General features: G+C 38.4%; 2 protein-coding genes across 2 annotated transcripts in view; both read right to left on the reverse strand.

Moving 5' to 3' along the window:
• Positions 1–25,106, reverse strand: part of LOC120455139 (high affinity cGMP-specific 3',5'-cyclic phosphodiesterase 9A) — a 105,203-nt gene that overhangs the window by 55,081 nt on the left and 25,016 nt on the right. The window lies entirely within an intron of this gene.
• Positions 9,572–12,140, reverse strand: LOC120455140. Its single transcript, XM_039641045.2, has one exon. The coding sequence runs from the start codon at positions 12,041–12,043 to the stop codon at positions 10,004–10,006; it is 2,040 nt and encodes a 679-aa protein (XP_039496979.1). The 5' UTR covers positions 12,044–12,140; the 3' UTR covers positions 9,572–10,003.

Consider the following 25,106-nt stretch of genomic DNA (forward strand, 5'->3'; position numbering starts at 1 on the left):
ACGAAACAGAAATTGAAACAACATGTGCAACACTGGAAATTCAATATAGATCCCTAATACCATCGATTTGGGTCAATAGAACAATAAAAACACGCTTTATTCTACCTTGTTTGCCGCCAATAAATATTGCATATAGCCAGATTCCTGCTGCTGATTGCCAGTTTTCGCTGTTCATTCAATTATGGATGACAAAAGAATCGACAAAGGAGTACAAATAGATACGGTACTATGGGGTTTAACCATATTAAGTGATTTTTAGTGGTGGCGTTAAATTGACTGGATTGTGTTTAAACAAAATTAAAAAATAAAAGGGTGGGAGGATAAATTAATTAAACATAAAATGTGGTTTTGGAAATACCAATCAAATTAAGTTATTTGATTGAAGGGTTTTCTCCTACGCATTTTTTAATTATTTATGCAGATAGCATAGTATAACAAATAATACAATTATTGCATACAAACGAATATCCTTTGTTTTAAACCAACAATTAAAAACCAATTGGTAGCAATATTCAAACCGCCTGAGTTAGAAATTAAAGTAGATGGATATTTTAGTGCATCCAACAACTACATGAATATAAACAAATTCTTGAGGCAAGGATAAGTAAGCAATTACAACTTGAAAACTGCAGTATTTTTAAATGTTTTCCCTGGCACTTGTCGTGTAGTTTCGAGACAAACTTTGACAACAGTCGCGGATATGTTGGGGATATGGAAATGACAAAAGTTTTCAGTGGTAGGCAGGGCGGTTTTTCACTTCCGTCTCGTTTTTCTACCCGATTTTCCTCCCGAAACAACATACAGTCGCTAAAAGTTATGCAATTCAATTATGTCCTTTTGATTGTTTTACAGTTTTTCAGTTCGACAAGAAACCGAAAGTTAAATGAAATGAATACTTTGCGTCTTTTACCATCCTCCATTTAACTTGATGTGACTCACACACACACACTTGTGCGGTGGAAAAACGATTTTCCATGTACCCATGCAACCCAGCAACACAAGTTTTTATGTTGTACTGTAATAACAGACATGGGAACTGGTTGACTGACTGACTGGCTGGCTTGATTGACTGATTGATGAACTGACTAACTGAGCCACAGGCAAATTGCGAAAACACTCTTAATGTGCTTACATGGAAAATCAATTCGCTGCGAGACGTCAAGAGCCCCCCAAAAAAAAAAAGCAAAAAAAAAAAGGAGAGAAGCGATAAAGCAATCTACACTAGCAGCACTAAAAGTTATAGTAAAATCGGCTCACAAAGTACTTCTAGTTGCAGTACAAATTCTTGCCACATAGCCACATATTCTAAAGTAATAAAATAAGTTCCAATTTATTAAAGAAACCATTTTCGTAAAGTCTTAGTATTAATGCAAGCAAAGTGTTTGCCACAAATAAAAACCTATTTTATGTTTTGTAAATGTCGCACTACATATACATTTTCATATTATATTAAATACTACTACTTGAATACAATATTTTTCTAAGTGCACTCCCACTTTCAGGTCCTTGAAAAAATGTCTGGTTTACTTTAAGGTCTGCTTGCAATAGATGGTGAAAACTCAACGCAGCTGGAGACTTCAACCGATTCGCCTTCAATTTCCTTTCGGTGGGAAAACCGCAACTTTAAAGGCGAAAGGGAACAGAAAATTGCTGGGGGGCAAACGGGAAAAACTCAGCTGGATGCAAACGACAAGCCACTCTGACCCAAAGGAGCCGCAAATGTGCGTGATGTGTGCCATAAATGTGTCACCATCAACAGCGGGTTGTCAGTTAAAATTAACGCAATAGCGAAACTAGAGTGCAAATCCACACATTTCAGCAACTGATTTTATTTTTATACTATATATATTCTGATTTGCAAAATATACAAAAAATGCATCAAGCACGTTGAAGTGAAGCTGTATATTCGCTATTTTTTCGTAGAGTTTCCATTATTTGCATGGCATTACCATTCTCAATTCTCAGCTCATTGCGTTACACATTTCAATGATTGCATTGCAATGTGATTTTAAATTTGATTTTTTAATAATGTTAATGGGAAAGTAGATGATATATGTATATATATCCACTTTATATCAGATGGATTTCGAATATAAGTAGTTGTCAATAATGATTAACAGGTAACATTGAAATATTAAAAAAAAATGTGCGTGGTTGCGTAGCATAATTTATGTAAATGGAAAATGAGATTTGATTAAGGTGGTCATAAACCAATAACATAGGATACACTTTTGATAAAATAGGAAGATTTGTATTATATTAAATAAAATAAATATTAAGCGTAACTTCAACGTGGCTGACAATTACCACTGAGAAATGTTTTTTATTGTTGGACACGCACACTTTAAGCATATGGTAATCGGAATACCAAGGATATGTAAATAACATTATGGCTTCCAGTCCATCTGGCTATGGTGGTGAATTTCTTGCTTGAAAATTGTATAGATAAAAGCTGGGAAAGCAAAAGGAAAACCTTGTCAAAAGGGTGGGAAAACTAAGTTGTTGGCAGTGGAGTCCAAGGACTTTCTCCAACCTCTCCATGTGCGTCTGTGAGTGTGTGTGTGTTTTTGGTACTTTGGTACTTGAGTAAGGTCAGTTTAAGCGTCTGGGGAAATGGTTATTCTTATTGCATACTTTGGCAACAATGTCCTTCTTGCGAGGATGTGTGTATTATGCAAGGATACGAGCAGACTACTGAATAAAAACCCCCATATCAGTTGGCTCCTCTAGTGCTCAAAGATAATCCGAAATCATACTGAAATTTGTATTCATTTTAAACGCAACCAAGCAGTTTTAGTAGGATATTAACTCGGCCAAAGGAAAGGCTTTTAGCCATTATTAATGTGGATAATAAATTGGTAAATTGTATGCTACATTACGTTTCCTGTTTAACCCGCAATTAGTTCAACGATAATCGCTGAAATGAAAACTATTCTTGGTTAGCAGCATAAAATGGGGCAATATTGTTTCGAGTAGAAAAGCTTCAGCTATTGTGCGTAAAAGTTTTGCTGGATTCTTTGCAGCTTAAAAAACCAAGAGAGGCGAACAACAATTGAGCCAGTTTCCATGCTTTTTTCGAATGCCACAAAACATTCTTGCCCGCCTTTTGCCCTTTTTTTTTTATAGAGGCAATTAAAATTCGCTTACTTGCTGAAGATTCGCGAGCTGAATACATATAAATGAAATCAAGTGGAGAATAAAATATGTACAACACAAGCGTTTAAATACACATTTCGCTTGGCTAATAATAAAGGAATTTTCTGTGCTCTCTTATTAAATTCTGTGCTTCGTTTTCTCTTGAATAAACGAGGCATTTAAAATCTCTGTTTGCTCATGGCGAATGTGATACCTTTTGTCAAGGAAACCAAACGGAGCATTTCATTTGACAGCAATTGAATTTTTGTAAATTTACTGGGATTTTTGGATTCATTTCTAAATGCACAGAGTTCTCCCCATTGATAATCTTTGGTCGGCGTATTACTTTGTAAAATTTCTGGCAGATTTTTACCTCTATACAATTCCAATTTCATGAGCGTGTGCGTGTGCGTGTATGTTTGTGTGGGAGTAGCATTTATAAGCCACAAAAGAAATAAAAAGGACGAAAGCCTTAAGACCGTTTCAAGTTGCTGAATGTGTGCTTCCCTTTTCTGTTTTTTTTTTGTTGGCCTGACTTTTGTGTATGTCCGTTTGAATTAATATTACAATGTCCTTAAGGTTTATTTGGCTTGATATTCCTTTTTATCTTTATATTTGCTGCTTCGCCTTTGACGGTTTCTGATTCTGATTCTAATGCTGATTCCGATTCCGATTTCTTTTCGCTTTTGGCTGTTTGATATTTATGCTTTCCTGGCTTCTTGGCTCGCATTGTTGTTTTATTCCTTGGCATATTAAAAATTCATACAAATGTAAAACGAAAATCCTCAAGACAATCATAAAAAAAAACAGCAGAGGCAAGCGGACCCGGTAAAGGGTTTCCCTCATTTTTTTTCCTATGGCTTTGCCTCAGTGGGAGTCGCAAAAACGCTTGCAAATAAAAATGAAATATAATTTCAGGTCACAAATCCACGTGTCTTCTATCTCTGTGTATATGTGTGTACGTATCTGAGTGAACTAAATCAAAGCTGCTGCTGCCGTATAAAGCCGCTTAGAAAAGTGAAGGTCAGGACGCGCATTCGCCTGGCCCCAAAAAGTAGGCAACGATTTTCACTTGACGCAGCGCACACTGCGTATGCGTGATATTTTGCTAGGGAAAATTATTCTAAGAACATTTTGCTGGAAACAGCTTCTAAGACATAAAGTCCGCATCGAAATGCATATCCATAGGATTAATATAAAAGCCTTGCTTAAAATCTCGTTCGAAACTAAATAAATACATTACTTGTGCGAATCACCTAAAACTTATTGGGAAATAGCGGACAAAAAATTGTATAATACATTATTCAGCTTACCAAAAGTGGAATGAGCACCAACAGAATGAATACCGTACAAGATAATTACATTTAGTGGTGTAAACAGTTCAGATAATTGTCGGATTTGATTGTCGAACAAGACTCTCGATGTTATCATAATTACCCAGTCTCGTTTTCGCCCACAATTAAATTGACACACATTGCAACAATAGGCATGAAACGCACTGTACTGCCAACCAGTCGTATGCGTGATTTGGTGAAACGTTTTTCGTGCCCACTTGGCGACGAACGTGCCAAGCGTTTTGGCTATTGATCTCTGCCTTTTCCAGACCGCCCTCCGCCGTACGATTTTTTTTTGTTCTTATTTCTGTGTTCTTTTTTTTTTGCTCGCTTGAGAGGAGCTCATAAAAATTCTAAAAACAATAAACGTCAATTTTTGCTTGGCAGCTAACTAGGGGAAGCTGCCTGCGGGCAGCACAAAGTGGCCTTCCACGGGAAATCTGTCGCATGGTTGGGGTTTTGGGCGAAGGTTGTGCTTTTCCTCTGAAGGATAAGCGTCGGATGTTTAACTAGGTTGACACTTCATCCAGCCCCGAGCCCTTACGATTCATACTTGTGCTGTTATTTGTCTTCTCCTCGAATCGCACACCGCTTACCTGTGAAATATATAAAAAGAAACGAGGGGAAAAACTCGATTAGACTTATTATATTAAATGGAAATTACATAAAAAAATACAAATTACTTTATATGTGCAAGTAAAAATTATTAAATATTGTTTAATTTAAAAAAATATATATTTTAAGATAGCCCTGGCCTAAAAACAGAGTGCTGGTAAATAAAATATATCCATCTCCATATAATTGTATACCATTCTTCATCAGGGAACGATATTTAAGTTTCTTTAGTTCAACAATACGCAAATGTATAAATATTTATATACATACATATAAATAAATATAGGTACGGCAATTATTCTTCCAGAAAGAAGGCAACCAATTGTATCGGTGGAATAAATAAATCAAAAACATATTGGCAACATATCCTACGAACGTGTGTAACAATTAAGGCTGAAAATAAAATCGATTTATTTATTTATTTAGTGGCCAATCGCATGTAAAATGCATATGGGGCTATGCGTCTGGATTTGTGTGTTCCATTTATTATTTATTCGCTTCCCTGCATTTCATTCCTCGGCACTTTAGTCCTGTTTGCACACCACCCACACCTAATTAATGCGAGTCCCATCACAGGTTTTCCACAGACGATAAAGTGTATAAATAGGGGGTGGAAAACTGGACATGGGACAGGCAGACGATTATAGTTGGCGAAGGTACCTATTGAATGGTTCGGAAAAGTGAGGAAGAACTAAAAGGGTTGGACATGATTAAGCGGGGGAATGGGAAGTAAATTGGTTGAAAAATGAATACAAAAGGGCAGCCAATTTAGAAGCGCTTTGTCAATAGTAGTTTTACTAATTGGTGCACCATTGTAACTAATTTTGGTGTTTTGATTGCTAGTTTTGTACATGCCAAAACGATTGTAGACAGCATTTATATTGCCTAGGTAATGCTTTAAAATTTTAAAACCAAGAAAATGAAATGCCATTTATGTCGTATGGACTGACTAACGAACGAAGTCATCAAGTGCTTTCAGCTAAATCCACGTCCACGAAATCAAATCAGTTTGTATGTTTTTCCATCCATTTTCGTTGCTGTGCTCAATTAGTTTTGTTAAAGCTTTCAATTTACACACAATTTTGACTGGCAAAATGGGGGGAGGCGTGGAAATTCGTGGGGCGTGGCAATCTGGGAGGTGGAAAGCTGCTGTCGTGGCAAGTCGCCAACATCTTGCAAAGCCTGTATGTTCCTCTGTACAACATAATTAAGTTTAATTGACAACCGCTGACTGTTTGATTGGCTTCTCTTGTTTTTTTTTCTTTTTGCTCTCTCTCTCGTTTTTTGTTTTTTTGTTGGTGTTATTGCTCTTTATTGTTTGTTGTTTTATTTTCATTATTGCCGTACTTCTCCTTGACTGAGTGACTGCTTCCATTTGTGCCACTTGGCCAGGCTCGACAATGACTACGACTTTATTCCCCGCCACTCAACTCAACACAACCCAACACAACACAACACAACCCAACACAACACAACACAACACAACCCAACACACAACTCAACTCGACCGCCCTCATTATGTACATTATTTTCGCCCAACATCCACCATACATATATTCATCATATTAAGTACAATATGCAATTGTTGCTGTGGTCACACGGGGCGTATACTCAATGTGCGCCACTGAATGGAAATGATCAGTGGAGCAAAGAAGGATGGCGAAGAAGGTTGAAAAACGGCGGGGAAGGAGACAGCACTCAATAAATCATTCGGAATGAGCTTTGCTGCACACGTTAATCACACAGACAGCACCGGGAAAATACAGTCCGTATCAGGTTTATAAGCGCAGTTCCAGTGCCTCATGTTAATTGAAATAAATTAAATAAATGTGTTTTACACATTTACATATATAATATACATATATATATTTTATGATTTACACATTTTTAAATCAAGTGAAATAAAAACTATTAATACTGAGCCTTCAAATATTTGCAATTAGTAAAAAGTTAAGCAGAGTTTTGTGTCTTTCCTTTCTGCAAAGTTAGGATCTTTGCGGTCAGGGTTTAAAATTTAAACCAAGCATTTCCCCTTGCCAAATCTCGCCATTGTGTTTAATCAATTAAAATGGATAATCCGCCGATTCCTAATGGGAATCCACTAGATTTGGTGCTCGATATGCGGCAAGGCATTGCCTCCCAGCCCCCCACTTCCACAAGCGTTTTCCCAGGGGAGCCAACACGATTTTCCGAGGCGAGGCGAGGCCATGTCTTCTGATGAATCAACCGAACTCGTTGCGCTGACAGACGGAACATTGTTGAATGTGGCGAGCGCGGAGCCGAGCAGAAAACTTTGAAATGGATTAAATGACAGAGTGGGGTGGTGACTTGGGCCAAGCCCACAGTTCAATGGACGATTTTCATTTTGCTTGCGGTAGACAAAAGTTTCTCCTCTATCAAAGTTGCGGCTTAAGGGCATTTGGTGGCGGGAATAAGCCGGGGGTTATCGGAGGTAGTTATAGCACCGACTTGCTATACATTACCGCTAACGAGAAGTTTCAACTGTTAAATTGCAGAAAATGGCACAAAGCGATGGAGAAATACAAGGAATTGGAAACAGGATGCAAAAGTACTCGAGTAAGCGAAATTGAAATCATTAGTATGAACGGTTTAATGCAAGGGATCTATAACTTTTCAGCAATATAATGGGTATAAAATCTGGAAAATATTTACCTTGACCATATTTTGAATGTTAAAAAGAACCCAAGATGGCGTAAAAACGAAAATTACTAGCGTTCTAGTCTTAAAGTCTTTCGCAGAAAGCTACATATATGCCTCACATTTTACGAGCGTAATGAGTATATAAAAACTTGTCTACAAAGTTCGTGTGGATTTTCATTAGCAACGGCAATGGCCAAAAACGAAACAAATTATATAGAAATGAAAACGGACGGACTGTTGGCTCTGTTGTTCAAATCAACCTGTTGCCACAAAAAGTAATCGAAGTTCATTCTTTACTTTTGCTGCGGGTCACGAATAAATTCAGGCATTTAAGGTGCTCACGCGATTTGGCAACAATAACAACAGGAGACTACAGCACAGAAAGCACACAATAAAAAAAAAAAAAACAACATTCAGACCATGGGGCGTATGCGTGTTACAGAAATAAAAATGGCTGCTTCACACACATACATACACACCCACACACACACACTTGGTACACATACCTACACATGTGTGTGCGAGTGTACAGGCGTGTGTTTGCCATAGCTTCATTATGATGGCGTCGTTAGGTCTATTAAATTTCCCTTCGTCGCATTGCTCGACGTCTTTTATATTGCTCTCCATAATTTTAGTTACGTATTAAAACAGACGGATCGGGTCCTTGAACTTCACACAAGTCGGATTTAACTGCGGCCTCAACAGCGACCGTTTATCTATATTAAGAGGGTATTTTCGGAAACGGAATTTTCCATTATCAATTAGCAGTGAAGGCTTACTTTTGGTATATAGGTAAACTACTTCTTATACTTTAAAGACTCCTTTTGCTTGACTGAATTTTCAAATAAAAGATCTTTTGCAAAATGATTTGTTTTCTTGATTATGGATTCTTTTGTTTTTTTCCTAGACGTTGGCATCATGCAAAAAGATTCAAAACAATACACAACAGACATGTAAAATCGCTCAGAAAGCCGAAGAAAAATCATACTTCACTTGCAATCCGAATTTGAAAACAAAACTTGAAGTCATCCAAGCGAAAATGCAAAAGTTGGCCATTATAAATGAAACCGAAAGGTAAAATTGCAATTTCAAAGAAAACTGTAGATAAGCTGGCATAAACAATAGAAGGCCATACATGTTCGCAAGTACGATTGGCAGTGAGAAAACTTTGTTTTTCCTAAAACATTTCTCGAAAACATTAGACGCGCAGAGATCTCCTTCAGCCAGTGTCCTGTTTTGGTTTGGTTTTTATTGTATGTCCTTGCGGCATCTCCTGCTTAACGGCTTATGTGCAAAGTCGCTAAAAACTTGAAAACTCGCGGCCATCTAAAATTAATGCGGCATGACCTTTTCAGCAAGCCAAACAAGTTGTACCATAAACTTTTCTGGCCATAAGGAGTGAATGAGAAAAACCGTGGAAAGTGCGGTGAGATTTGGGGAGAAAGTGTTGTTGGCCAAGGGAAATGCGGCACTACCTGAACTTCGACCCATTCATATGAGGGACCACGTTGGTCGTGGCCATTTAATGTGCGCATAATTGGCTTGTTGCATATTTTATCGCTTAATTGCCGCACATCGGCTGTGGAGATAGTCGCCATCATTCACCACCCTCTCGAGCCAGCCACCCATTTCACGGTGAGTTAATTATGCCACAGGTGCACTGAGAACAAAACTGTTCCATCTTTTTAGCGCCTAATAGGTCTAAACATTTTTAAACAATATTTTGTCTGTATTTATGCTAATTTCTCCTAAAGGCGCAGTGCAATGAAGATACATTTATTTCGATTTGGTAAAAAAATAAAAATAAAACAGAAACATCGAACAAATTTGTTTTTCTAAATTATTTATATATTTCAAATATAATATTATATTTAAGTGTTTGTGTGAAAAGAAACAGCTAATGCTTGTAAAACGCAAGTATGCTTAAGGCTCTGTATATGTATGTTTTGTGTTTTTCAGTGCAATATTTAATTAAAATGTTCTTATTCTTGCGGCTTTGCTCGAACAAAAAGTTGTGTTTGCCTTTTGCCAACGGATTAATCGACTTTGACGTGTGTCTTCTAAGCTTTTTTCCAACTCAAGGCCTCGCAGTTATTTCGCAATTAAATAAATCATCAAAATGAAGGTGGAAAATAAATGGGACGAGCATGAGTAAATAAGCAAAAGGCCAACCATAAACCATACACTAAATGATAACTGAGAACGAAACAATGAAATTATAAAAGGTCTATTGCCTATACAATCCAAAAGTTTTGAATTTAAATCCTAGATTGGAAACAGTACTGATGGTGGCGATGTCGTGGCATGTCTATGGCATTAAGTCTACCTCCCACTCCTCCTCCAACTCCTCCTCCTCCAGTTGGCCTTCCGTTCGATCGCTGTTGCCTGGGCATCCTGGCTATACGATTATTGGGATCGAAGTGCTGCTTCCTTATTTCAGCCCTATCTGCCTCCTGATAATTTCGATGGCGTCCCTGCGATAGCGTCTCCCCCCTAGTTAAGGGTCGATGATTTTCCAATTGGCGCTCACCCGCCAATCGTGTCTTGATCCTCAGCATCAGGCAGCATTCCGATCGAGTCCTTTGAGCCATTAGCTCGTCGAAATGTTGAATGGCGTTCAGGGTCAGTGACTCGATGCCCAAGTAATGGGCTGCTAGGATGAGCTCCACCAGCTGGTACAGTTCGCTGCCCAACAAACGCTCCTCCCAGGAGCAAAGAAGAAATGAAGAGTGCTTCATTCCATTTATGTTATTTACGCATTGATCGCCCTTGTCATTGCCATTGTCACCTGTACACCTATTTTCATTGCTTTCCTTTACACCATCAAAATTTTGCATCGCTTTTTCACGGAATTGATTTTCATCTGCACTGCCTAAATAACTGCTTTCACCTTCGATACTTTGCCCTTCCTCACAAGTTTCGATCCCCGTGCTATTCTCGTTGCCAATTTTGATATTTTGTTCACTAATTACAGAATAATCTTGACTACTTCCATTTAAATTTGCATCTTTCTTGTCACCTTTTTTTAAGCTGAGCCTATTTTTGTTTTCAGTGTTTTCGCTATTAATGATTTTCTTTTCGCCATTTTCTAAATTATCATTTGGGATTGTGCAGTTTTCGGTTTTTTCATTCTCGCATCGTTTGTATCCATTACATATTGTATCTGTGGCACACTCTACCTTATAATTTTCTTGACTCTGCTCATTGTTATCGAAACTTTTTTTGGTGTCGCTTGTTTGAGTGCAGGTGTTACCTGCATTTTTGTCTAAGCTTTCATTACTTTGATTGGTGTTTTCATTGCTTTCACGGCTGTTCTCGTTAACTTCATTTCTGAGCGTTGTGTTGTAGTCATTGCCTATTTGACTTTTCCCACTTTCTGATTTATTAAGTGTTTTCATGCAACTATGTTTGATTTTCTCCCCGTGGATCTGACATATGGAATTTACCATGCTTTGAGAATTATCTTGAGGGTTCTCACTGAGTTGACAACTGTTCTCGCTTTTCGTACTTCCGTTTCCTTCTGGACTAGCGCAAAGACTCAGCTCCTCAACTGTAGGTGGCGCCACCGCACAGTTCTCAGTTCCGTTACCGCTTAGAGTCTTTTGATGCATCCACATGATGACGCGTAGCAGGGTCACCGATCGAATGGACCACAACTCAATGGGCTGCTTCTCCACTTCCAATTGCCTCATCACCTCCGAATGGCAGTACATCAGGGGACTGGGCACATTGATCAGGCAATGATCGCTGCACAAGAAGCGCATTTGTTCCATATCCGGTTGCCATTTACCGGCCACCAGTTCAAGCAGATCCTTTGCGGACGGCAGATTGTCCTTGGTATGATCCCCATTCACATCCTTTTTTGGAGCAGCCGGACTTGCCACCGTGATGGGTTTTTGCAAACGGGAATTGGCGTTGCTGTAAGTACTGGGGGATTTCATCAGCAAGGAGGCACTGGCCACTGGTGAACCGTGAGCCAACTGGATGCGACGAAAGGATGTACGATTGCCCCGAACTGCCGGCGGTCGTGAACGTAGCACCAGCGAACGGATCAACGCTTCCGTTTCCGCTTCCGTTTGCGCTTCCGGTTCCGGTTTCTTGCACACTACTTTAGCCGGCGTCTGTGTCTGCGTCTGCTTCACCAAAGCGTTCAGCGTTTTGCTGATCGGCAGCGGCAACTGGGAGCGGTTCAGCGAACAGCGATTTGGTCGAGCAACCTCGCCCGAATGTGGACCATTCAGTGCCGTGAGCGAGTGCCTAACGCGTTCCGGAATTCTCGACTTGAAGCTGGATGACATGTTTTTAAGGGTTTTTCGTACTTTCGGTTTGAATATATGTCGGCTTAATTTCGGGCTCTGATATCGGCTTGTGAGTGTGAGTGTGTGACTGGCATGATTTTTAAGTCGACGGCAGCTCGATCGATAGGCGATTCCTAAATCATTATATACATATGTGTGTTTCATTTAAGCAAAAATAATAATTAAGTCAGGTGAAAAATCTACAGTGCCAAGAGCTAAATTCCAACATGGATTATGTTATTTAATCAAAACCGAATGCGATTTCGCTTTCAAAGTTAAAACACTATGGCTATTGGTTTTCTGCTGATTTTATATGGCTTTCGGGCATAAACTATTATTTCTAGCCAACAAGCCTCTGCATTTAGGTAATCACTATTGATTGAATAAGCATGGAAATTGAACGGATACAAACATATCGGTAGGCATGGAGTAAGAGTCAAACGAAATCACTGAATAAACCATTCTGCCCTTTGGCCATACACCATACAGGTATTCCTTTGCAGGAGTTTTGAAAAAGGACGACCTCAATTAAATGCATTTTCAAACCATTTTTCAGACTTCCGTACGGGATTTGCTTGCACGTTTGTGTGCGTAGGTTTTGCTTGTGCGCGTGTATGTGTGTTTGTGTGAGCAGCACATTAAAAAGTAATTTAAATGGAATTCCTTGGCGTTCACCACGGGGATCAGGAATGGGGGTTTGAAATTGAGATTGGAATAAGGATGGCGACATGGCGACGCACAGTGGTAGGCACCGCCTTATTGTAATTAGAGCGATGAGACAATAAATCTCAATATAGGCCAATCCGTCCGTCCATTCAGTTCCGTTTCAATTCCATTTCGTTGTCGGGTGCGTGGATTTAAATTGCATGGAAAGGAGCAGCGAAAGGAGCAGTATCTGGGAAGCCAGCGAAGCACCATGGCAATGCATAAATCTAGCACTTTTCCCTGTATTTTCCGGAAAAATCAAACAGAGCTGTGCTGAATGTACACAAAACAAAAATCCTCAAGTACAACTTGATTATAAAAGCTATTATCTAGACTCAGTAATCGAGATTACAAATTTGAGAGTTTTATTATTGAGTCTTAAAGTATTAAGCACTTTAAGTAATCGTTAAAATTTTTTTCAGTGCCTTAAGCACCAACTAAACGATAAAAACTGAAGAAGAACTAAGAAAAAGGGTGGAGAAATGTGGCAAAAGCGGCTTCGTAGTCGCACGAATTAGCTCAAAATTGCAAAACTTAAGCCAAATGCTGGCGCGGAAAAAGGGGGAAAAGAGTCGAAAGGGAATCGGTCGAAAAGAAAAAGCACGAAGAGGGTGTAGAAAGGGTGGATAAAGAAGAGGAAAACCACAGGAGAAGTATGTAATGTGTGGGTGAAAAAAAGGGGAAAATCAAAACCACGAAACCAGACGAAGGAGATGGCTCATTCTTTGTTTTATGCCAACTACATAATAGATGGCCCAAGGAAGTAATAAACAGAGATGGCAAATGTCAGAAAGAAACGCCACGAGAAGCAGCGGAAAAGACGGCTAGCGGATAGCAACGGAAGCAAGTCAATTTGCATTCCGGCTTAAACGAACATCGCCGGGTTAGTTAATGTTGCAAAAACGGTAAAAAAAACAAAAAGAAGCGAAAAAGTATAAGAATTACGACTGAGAAGAGATTTTCGGCTGCATCAACAATTGCAAATTACACGCGAGAGAAGGGAAAAATAATACATATAAATACATCAGACAGCTGGCCAATAATTATCACTTGTGCTTGCCGTCCAACTTTTTTTTATTGTTTCAAAATTAGTTTAGCTTTCGACCGACGACCACTAATCAATCAACTTAGGAGGAAACTTCGATTAACTTTGCTCGACAGCAATTAAGTTTAACTTTGCTAATGAATCGGACAGCAAATCAACTTCTGGGTCAAAATGGGAAAGCAAAGCAGTTGTGGGTCACTTGCAGGGCATTCAATGGGAAAATATTAAGATGCCATATTTAAATGGTTGTACAGAAATTTAACTACAAATTTAATATAAATATTCTCTAAGTATTCTCTCCCTAATGTTTTATTGAAATGGAAAACAAATTGATAAATATTTACATTTACCGATTTCTGTTCATTTCTATTTTACTAAATATTTTCAACTAAATTCAAAATAGATTTGATTTCACCATGAATAGCGCGGAATGCCAATCGTAAATCGGCATACAAAAGTCAAATTTTGGCGCGGAATTGTTTAATTTATTGAAATGGCAATGCAACTCCCTTCGAGCCTTTGAAATAAACTGGAAAACTCATTAAAACGCAGCTAAACTAAATTCTCAATGGAATAAATAAATATTATTGACTCTGGTTTATTGCTTTCGGCTCTGTAACTGGCATGGCTATTATAAAATTAATTAAATTACATGCTCGCACGCACCAGCACAAAAAGACTGAGAGAGATGGCCAGATGAATGGCGATAGAGATAGCGATATGCCAATTACAAAACCATAATTTCCACACGCCAGCACATGTATGTACCTTTGTATGCGTGTGGATCGGAATTTTTTGGCCATGGACAGCATTCAAAATGCAATTTGTTGGCAACTCTCTCTCTCTCAGTAGTGTCTCTGTCGCATTTTGTCATTTAATTGTAGTACTCACTAATTGAGCGGCATGCAAATACATCTCCAATAACAGAAAAACCAATCGGAATGTATCGACATCAAATAAAAGTTTAATTAACTATTAAAACTGCCTAATACGAGCACGCAAAGAATTTTTCGATTTAATTATGGCTTACTTTTCATGGCACATTTGCAGGCTGCTGGTAAATATTTTATACACATTGCAAATGGAGTGTCGTTAATTAGTTGGAAAAACTATTGATAAACTTATTATAATGCAACTCTGTAGCAAAGTGAATTTTGTACATTTAAGAAGCCATTAAGCTGAAAACTATTTATTATACAGACATAAATAACTTGACTTATATATCACCTATCTTTTTGATTGCCAAATTTTTTGTTGAAAACATTTAAATTTAATTTAAATGCGTTATTATTTATAATATCTGGAGATCTTTTGTTTATAGAATTTAGGACCTCGCTTCAATTATATAAGACACAGTACTGGAGGGAACTTATCCCGTTGGAGGAGCAAAACTGTTGCTAAGCCCCCAAAAGGGTTCGAGCCAATCCTTTTGAGTAAATTCCATTGCCCCAAGGCAAACAAAGGCCACAGCTAATAGTGTGAAAACAAAACAGGGAAACACAAGGAAAGCCAAGAAAGGGAAATAAAAATAAAAATAAAGGAAGAAGAAGGGGGGGAAAATATCGTAAAATGCTAAGGTAAACAAACATTTATAAATAATGAACATTGATTGCTTATTTGAACAAAATGAAGGCGGACATGGATACGGCTACGTATACGGTTACGATTTCACGTTCAAGGATCAATAAGAAAAAAAATAAACGGAAGGCGTTGAACTGCACTCCATAAATGTAATTGTGACTGTGAATGGGTGTCTAATCATAATGGTCCTCAGAGGGCAAACTCATCAAAGGGCTTAATTGATTTGGGTGTGCGGTAAAAAGGAGAAACAGCCATTGGCAAATCGAACTGGAATCGAACGGCGGTAGCACATGGAAGTCCAATACTTGAACCCAAAATTTTAAATCCTTAAAAGAAAACTGCTTATAAAAGAAACTAGTTAATAAAAATCAAGTGAGTTGCATTTAGAAATTATAAAAAATATTTGCCGTAAATGTGGAGATCGCTTAAATGAGCACTTTCTCTGCCTGGGAGAAAATCTGGCTGAGAAGTTGTTTGCTCCATTACTCTGTGTCTTCGTGTCTCCGCTCATTTGGCCTTCATTGAGTTGGGTTTATGGCTTTCAATTTGAGTGTTTCTGGGGCCATCTCTGTCATGCATACGTCCGAGGTGCTTAATAATTTAGGACCACCCACCTAAGGCGCGCACACAGCTGCAGTTCACCTCTACATATGTGAACGAAAGAGGGAGAGAGAGAGACAGAGCGAGAGAGAGAGTCTTTCTCCACCCATACAATCAATGCCATTATGTGTGTGTGTGTGTGTGTTCCATGCGGTATGCAATGCGAATTTAATGCACTTCTTGATGCAGCTGTGCATAAGAAATCAGATGCAACCTGCGAGACGCCAAATAGTCTTACATTTTCCACATCTCAAATGGAGGTGAGGTGGAGACATCTCTAGCATTTGGTTTTTCACATTTTCTCGGAAAACTTTTATACTCGTCACATAAACAATGCCACGCCCACCAGTCCGAGTGGCCACACTCAGAAAAAAAAGCTCAATATTTAAATATTATTTCGAATACTAATAATAATTTTAATATGCGTGCAAAGTCCCTAAGTTCTACCCTAAAAATAGTTATCTTCACACACATCTGTGGGCTTTTCATTTAGTTTCTCGGTGTAGTTGGGTGCATCTATGAGTAGTTTCCCTTTTTTCGGTGTGGCCTGAACGTTGACAGCCGGCAAATGCAAATGCGGTTTTAGCATTTGCATGACGTTCCGTACGTTATTTAGAAAATGGCTAAAATGGCAACATGGCTGCCATTCACAGCTAATGACATTTTAAACAAAGACTTCCGATCTCTCTTGCCCTTTCGCACCCACCTCTCTCACTTTATTTTTCTTGCTGCTTTTTTTTTTGCAAAATGCTTTCAGCGTAAAATATGAAAATATTATTAGCATTAGGATATGCTATGGAACGGAATGGTATTGCATGGAACAGCAGGGATCGCCTCTAAGTACCTAAGTACCTAATGCCATTTGCCATCACCCATTTTCCACTTTTACACTTGCCATTTTCCATTTCCCAGTTCGCCATTTGCAAAAGGGCCACTTTCCACCATCAACACATTTCAATGAAATAATTGCCTCCAACAGAAACACATCTGTAGCATACTTTTCAGGGCACGTACGGCGAACATTATAAATGATTTAAGCCGTTCAAGGAAAAAGATTAAAAGGATTTTAATTGCTTACATTATTATCGATTAGTATAAATGCTAAACTATTTTTCACCTCCTACTAACGTGTTTTCATATTTAAAACATACATTTTGACAAGCTCACGATTGAATGAAAAGCATCGGCAATAAACGGAAAATGCCAGCGCCTAATCCACAATCGGCATTAATTCATGCGAGTGTATAATCCACATACCCTTAACACTCCACTGGCCCCCGGAAGCGGCATAAACCACCTCTTAACCCACATGCAGTTTGCTCCACATGGAGAGCCAGCGAAGCGAACAACTTGCGCTGTTTTCTCATTATTTATGCGCGACCTTGTTTTGTGCCACTTTTATTATTTTGCTAATTTCGCGCATTATAAAAACAAAAAAAAAATTAAGCCCTAGAATAAAACAACAGCAATAAATAAAAAAAGAGAGAGATAAGAGCAACCGAAGCATCAGTCTTGTTTGTTAAGGAAGATTTTTGCTCAAAGCAAGGACTCATAAAAACTGATTAAAAATAATATTAAAACATGAATTGCTTGGAAAAATATTGAAGCCTATTTTGACACCTTATTTTTATTCATAATGTTTAAACTGGATGTTTTTTTTTTTTGTATGGAATTAAAAAGAGTATATTTTTATGCGACTTTGCCCGGATTTCGTTCTTAATCTTCCGCTTTATTATTTTTCTCGTCGGTTCTTTTTTGTGGCTTAATTTTTAGAAGGGAAACTTATGGTTTGGTTGTCGTCAGTTGAGAGCTTTTAACCTATTTTCCCATTTTTGCGCAATTTATCAACAAATTAATGTAAGCATGACGCCTCACATACACATACGCATACCACTCGTGGGCGTGAGTATGTGTGAACTTCTGCGAGTATGTGGGTGTGCATGTGTTTGTGTGTGTGTGCGGCGTTGTCAAGAAAATTTGCATGTTTCTCCCACAGAGTCGAGGCCCCGTTTTTGTGTTGTTTTTGATGCATGTAATTAACTTGAAGCGGGCCTTTGCCTTCTACTTATGTAGATCTATGCTGATGTCAGAAGGTGAGGGCAGCTGTTCATCTATACTATTGTATATACCTATATATGTATATATACAATATATAATGTATACAGTTTATGGAGTGTGGAGTGTGGGCGCAGGTATATCATGTCCTTGGTTTCCAAAGAAAATGTTACGGTACGGGGTAAAGATCACATATGCCAATTTGGCTTGGTTCGCTTAGTGGTGAGTCAAGCGTCTTTTTGCTCTCAGTAATTTATGGTAAATAGATGAATTATATTATTGCAAAATTAAAAGTTTGAAACATTACATTTTTTTTAAACATATTTCAATATAACTTTTTCCCAGGCAGTGCCCACGTTTCCGTAAACGCACTTTGTAATTTAGTGCTTCGTCGAGCAATAACTAAATAATTCACTAAATAAATTAGTTATGAAAAAGTTTTTGAATTCGAGCGCACCAGAAAATTAATTTGTGCGGATGGGTGGGAAACGCAAAAATGCGTTTCAGCATTCTGGTAACTTTCTCCTTTCCATTAGCGATTTTCACAAATAACTATTTCAGTTGCTGAAACTTTGTGCGCACTTTGTACGTATGGCTGCTCAACACGAAAGTTAACTGCTCTCGCCCACTCGTCCATCACCTGTCGCCATAATGCCACGGATGTTTCTGGTATTCCTGTATTCCTGTATTTTGGCTTATTGGTTTTGTCATTTATTATCTTTAGCACGGAAATTCACGCTTGACAGGTCCTGCAGTCGCAGCAATGACAGCTGTAGCAGTCGCGTTGAAAGTTTATGACAATGCGACCCAACAACAACCCATTCGCAACCACGCCCCCATTCCAGCTGCTGACGACCACCTGTCAGGGGGCGTGTCTAAAACTGGCAACACTCAAACGCAGGGCACTGCTGAAAATGTCTAATTTTGGGCTAGCATTAAACAAGAAATCTATCTATTAGCTGTACAGGAAAATAAATGAAACCACTAGGGTTTTAACTATACTGCATTACAATCATTATGGTAAATTATATTTAAATAGTATAATAATGTACTGTAAGGCAACATTTGCGAAATTTTCTCTCAGTGCCAAAACATGTATAGTTGAGGTGGCCTAATCGAAGTGAGCCGCAAAATAGAAACAAATGCCAAAGTTTTGATTGGCAGTTGCCTTTGTTTGTTGGCCGGGAAATGTAGAAACTTTGCCAAGCCGCAACTTTATACAGGTGCAAAAATATAAAAACCCATTGAGAAGGGGGGCGAAAAAAAAAGGGAGAGCCGATAGAGTGGGGGGCTTATGCCCAAAAGACCCTTCCATTTCGGTTTACAGCCTGGGAAAAGTGACACCACGATGCCATAACATTAAATGCCTAACAAGTTACTCAATTTCAATGGTCAGTGGTCGATGATGCTGTCTCTGTCTGGGGCAATGCATGGCTATCTCGCTCTAATGGCCGGAAAAGGGCAAGAAAATTTCCATAATTTTATGGGCTTGACAAGCTCTCGAAGCGAAACACGGACACTGGGCCCGTAAAGTGGAATTTTCAAGAACATCCAAAACACGGACCTTCTCGCCTGCGTTTTAATATTTATGCATAAAAATTTATAGGTGCTAAGGTACGCATCAGTACATACGTACTCATGTACATATGTAGGTATGTATGTTGATATGATCATAACACCCACCGAAAATCCTTATGAGTACGTATTTTGAGTCACCTTTACGCCCATCCAGCTACCTCAACCTCCTCTCGGCTTTTTCGCCAGCTATTCCCTCGAATTTCCCCTAGGTTTTTCTGCCAACGTTCCCACTGCTGGTTGCAAAAATAAAACTATCATTGCAGCGGATCGAAAGCTTTTATGTGTCAAGTTAATGAAACCGGAGGAGCAAGTGTTCACTGGAGGGCAGATGGGCAACATGGGCACTGGGGGGGGGATGGATTCCAACAGCTGATTGCATCGGATTCCACCTTAAGGTGACACTTTATACCGGACTGCCTTTAATCGGGGATTTAACTTTACGGCCCCGCCTTGGTCTCATTAAATTTTTATGTTTTCTCTGCGCTCTATTCCGGGTTTTGGATTTTCTTTTTACGAATTTTAAGGAGACTGCAATGACGTTTGAGCTTCAGGTCTCAAATCGTTCGGAGCTCAAATCAGCTGACTTATTTTAAACAGTTTTCTATTGGCATTTTTAGAGTGGTTTTAAAGAATGATGATTTGAAAAGAATTAGTTTTCTTAGGGTTGTCGTAAGTTGGATCATTGACTTATACTCGCTATAGTTGCCTGATTTTTCAAGGCTTCTTTGGTAGGAAATCGCAAACGAGTTGCTTGCAATACGGATCAAGCATAATCAAGCCATTATAATAATAATAATACTAATAAATAAGAAAGGGGTGAGTACCTTCTGTGTTCTTCGTTATGAATGGCGAGTGATCAGCACCCGCGACGTAGAGTGCCGCATTGATTCGGGTGCTTGCAGACACCCGAATATTTTGAGCGGGTGTTTGTAAGTACCCGAGATGACCGGTGTGAGTGGCACACGACACTCAAATTTGTTGAGTGTAAAAATGCCACTCTTGCAGTTCTCTGGTGTGTGAGTATTTTAGCGCTTCGTCGTGGTACTGGCGGAAAATCATAACTTGAAATGCGTTAAAAAATTTATAGCCTACACTTAGGCTCACATTAAATGACATGCCTGTCAAAGGCTTGTCCAAAAGCAAAGGGTATAAAATTGGCCTCAAAAGGTTGTTACAAGGACCTACACGGAAAAAAAATTATTATGCGTACTGAATATATATATGTGTAACGGTTGGCCTTTTACTTTAAACGGAACACAGAGGATTATGTTCAGACTTTAGCTTTAGTGGCGAAATTCTTATCTGACTTATCTAAACTTTCTCGCAGTGTGCTCTGATTATTTAGTGGCCAAGCCCAGCCTGTCTCTGATTGCTCTTGACAGCGCTGACCCAAAAAAAAAAAAGGAGGAAAAATAGAAGAGCTGCAAGGAAAAAAAAAGAATTATGAACCAAAACGTGTGTAATGATGATGTGTATTTTAATGTACAATTTGCGGCCTTTAATAGCACTCTCACACACAAACCTACCGACTAACTGGAACACGCAAAATGTCCCCCTTTTTTCCATGGATTTAAGAACGTAATCACAGCCTTTCATGCCGTGCATTGCATACTTTTCACATGCTGAAACCAATGACGAACAATATACGGCGAATGGAAAGCAGACATAATAGATTCAGTTTTTCTGATTAAATCAATTTTGTAAAAGTTTTTTATTCATTTGACCTGTCAGCAACAGCGAGAGCAACAGCAACAGCAGCAGAGTGTGGAAAACCATAAAAAAATATTATGAAAAAGTTTGAAGAACTCATCAGCCATAAAGAGAGTTCGCGAATAAAAAGGGAGGAGCAAACCTGGTTCCGTCGTCAAAATGCAAATTATTTGTAATTATTTGCGCTTCGAATAGCTAAAGCGAATGATAATCTGGGAAATACACCGCCTTTGTCTACGGATTTTAATCTTTGACAACGAAAATATGGTTGAATGTGAATAGAGTTTTTCGAACATTTTACAGCAGCAGATGTTGCTGATAAACCTTTAGAATTAAACTCCCACACAATTTCCACATAACAACGACACCGCGTTTACTGTTAAAATATTAAATCTCACACTCAGTAAAAAACCAATTTTGTTAACTATATACCAAAAACCGGAATTTAGCTTTACCCTAGACTGCATTTTTAAATGTACTTGCCTATCGATTTTCAAGTTTCAAAAAACCTAGTTCTAGACCTAAATCCCTTACACACACATAGTATACACATACATATATACATATATATGTATATATATATATATAGTATATGCTAAGTACAATCTAGAACTGCCGCAGCACTTGACTTGAATTTCTTGTTCTCGTTCTTGTTTGCGTTTGTGTTTGCACCCCTCGCCTTTGTTAATTTCTGTTGTTTGCCTTTAACCCCAACAAACAAAGGGCCAACAAAGAGGCGAGCAAAACAAAAAACCGAAAAAAATGTAGGAGACTTCGAAAAAATTAAGCCAAAGGGGCAATGTAAGTTAGGGATATCATTGTTAGATGGCACATATTACTCATACGCAGCGTGGTCACTTGCCTGGTTTATTTTTGTCAATTCGACTGATTGTGATCGATGATTCTGGTGAAGGTTTCGATTCCGATTTCGATTTCGATGCTGATAATGATCTGTCTTTTGCCCGACTTCCGGCCGATGATAATGGCGCTGGTCTCGCACACTTTTGGTTTTAGCACTCTTCGCTCAGATATTACACATACGCACTGTGGTAGCACCAGAAAATAATTCGCAAAAAAATTGAACAATTGAAATATCCGATATGACTGCGATTTGAACAACGATTGCCAGACAATATAAATTTGTATTTTCTCTATTTAACAATATATTTTGTATATATATATTTCTTTTTTCTATTTTTTTTGGTTGCCGACGCTTTGTTTTGTTTCCTTTCGTTTAAGGACCTTCAGTCCGTTTCTTTGTTAATGTGTGGGTAGGTGTGTGTATGTTTAATGGTTCGTATTTGTGTGAGAGACTGATATATGTGAGATGCGCGCGTGTGTGCGTGTGAATAGTTTTTGTAATCCGCACAAATCCGCTGGTAAATTTGAACTGACTGAGTTCAAAAGCTAAAATGAGTTTGCATACCCCAAAAACGTACTAACCAATAACCGAGACCGATTTCCACTACCGAAGGTATAGCCGAACTCGATTCCGAATCTAAATCCGAGAGCCTTAAGGTGGGAAAGTTCGCTCACAGCTGCGGCAAGTGAAAGTGTCCTAAATGCGGACCTCAAACTGTGCGAAAAGCTTTCACTTGGCTGGCTGTTGAGCTTGAAGGAATTTTGAAAAATCACGCCGATTTAACAACTGTTTGAATACTTTAAAAAATGAATATTTTAAAATATTTAAAACATCCAAAATGTTTGAAACTTTGAATCAAAACTAGGGAGTATAGAACCGGCTTTTGAAGTTTCATTCCCGGTTATACCAAGTATATTAGTAGCACAGTTTTAATCCCTAAGGCAATTTTTTGGGCGCAACGTAGGAACGTTATTTGAAATTTGAACATTCGAAACTTTCAACTTTACTTTTCTATTTCCTTTTTAGCCGGAACTTGATATAACCCATTGTAAGTCAAGCATCAGTGTATATCAAATAGGCAACCTGTTTTAATACAGAAAACTTAAAAAAAAGGAACTCGGGAAAACTTGTTCAATAAAATGTAAAATAAAATAATTGTAATTACACAAACATAAATCATTAAACCCAAACCACAACACACACCCAACACAACGGCTGTTCAATTTTTAGAAAAACACTTCCTGGGAAATATGTTCGAGACCAACCGCTTCAAAACTCAATCGAACTGAACAGAACTGAAGTGAAGCAACAACTGAACGAACCGAGCGTTTTCAAAATCGCGAATAGCCAGCGTATAACGGATATCCAGTCAGCTGAGAGCCGCTTCAAAAGAGAGAGAGGGAGAGAGCGAAAAGCTGTGACATCCTGAGCTTTCAAGGCTGAGAATGGCAAAAAGGAAGTTGAATGCACACGAACATAAAATGCTTGAAAACAACAACAAAAAAATGCAAGAAACTAGCCAAAAGGGAAAACAAGAAAAGGAAAAAATAATTTCGAAAAATCTAAAGCTTTTCCCGCTCTCCGGGCGCCTGCGCGAAAGAGAGAGCATAAGCGGGAGAGAGTTAGAGTGAAAGAGAGAAGTAGTTGTTTCACACGTTATGCTCCTTATGCTCATGTTGTTGTTTTTGCCTGTCGATATCCTTTCAAGAAGTCAATCTATTTCTTTATATAATTTGTTTCCATATTCTTTTATGATAGTTTCATAAATTTCAATAATTAATGATAAAATAAGAAGAAAGAAATAATTCAAACAATATTCAAGTTGAAAATTCAATCTATGTCAAATCAAAAGTATCTATAAAAATGCATTAATTGCCCTTAATTTTGCGCTATGTATCTTTTAGAGTATCCAGGTGTTACCCTACTGGCAATATCCTTTTCGGGCGTTGTTGTTGTTTTTGCTGGCGCTTCTGTGGCCATTGTTGCACACCTGAGATTTAGCGAGGACACCGCCGAGGACGAGGACGCGGACGCTTTCGTGGCTTCTCGCTCCTGGTTGTTCTCGTGTGCCAGCTGATTTGTATTTTAGATTTGTATTTATTTATTAGGCAACATACTACTCTTTCTTTTGGACTTACAGAAATAATATAAAAATAAAAACAAATGGAAAATTGGAAAGATAATTTTTGCCGATATTGTACTTTAGGGCCAAGATTCATGATACAGGATTCCATCCAGATGGCCGGAAAACTGCATGATATAGACATGATATCAAAAGTTATGATGTCATTACGAATACTAGCGAGTACTAAAATACTATTTCATTTCATCGAAATCAAGCAACTTTATTATAACTATGAAATGGTTGAAAACTTCGTGTTGCCTTGTAAGGTTTTAGTCATTTTTGTACATTCAATGGTTATTATATTCACCATCGCTACTCATCGTAAGCCTGATATTTACCTTATTCGCCACAGCCCAGCAACGACAGCTAAAATAACAGGAACAACCACGGCAAGAAAATGGAAAATTGCGAAAGGGAAAAGCTGGAGAAACACTAGACATGGCAAAGGAAAGGAACGCACTTAGAAATGATAGCCCAGCTTTATGCTAATGTTTGCGATTGCTTTAAGTACTTATTCAGCTGGTGAGCTAGTCTGTTAGTTAAGCAGTCAGTTAGTCAGTCAGTCAGTCAGCCAGTCAATCAGTCAGTTTGGTCAGTCATTTGGGTAATTTTTTGTTTTGGCATGCAGATGCGGCGTATTTTTTTTGGGTCGGCTTTACTTTCGAATAATAATAAAACAGCTTTCATCGGAAATTGGTGAGCCCACACATGTCTACGTTTTCCAAGTATTTCTTGATGATTTTGTGTCCATTTTATTAATTCCACTTGCTGGTTAATAATATGAACCTTTGAATCGCTTGGC

The sequence above is a fragment of the Drosophila santomea genome, chromosome X, assembly GCF_016746245.2.
Source record: "Drosophila santomea strain STO CAGO 1482 chromosome X, Prin_Dsan_1.1, whole genome shotgun sequence".
NCBI lineage: Eukaryota > Metazoa > Arthropoda > Insecta > Diptera > Drosophilidae > Drosophila > Drosophila santomea.

Excerpts from the sequence above, each read along its gene's own strand:
- LOC120455140 (XM_039641045.2), bottom strand. The coding sequence starts at position 12,043 with ATGTCATCCAGCTTCAAGTCGAGAATTCCGGAACGCGTTAGGCACTCG.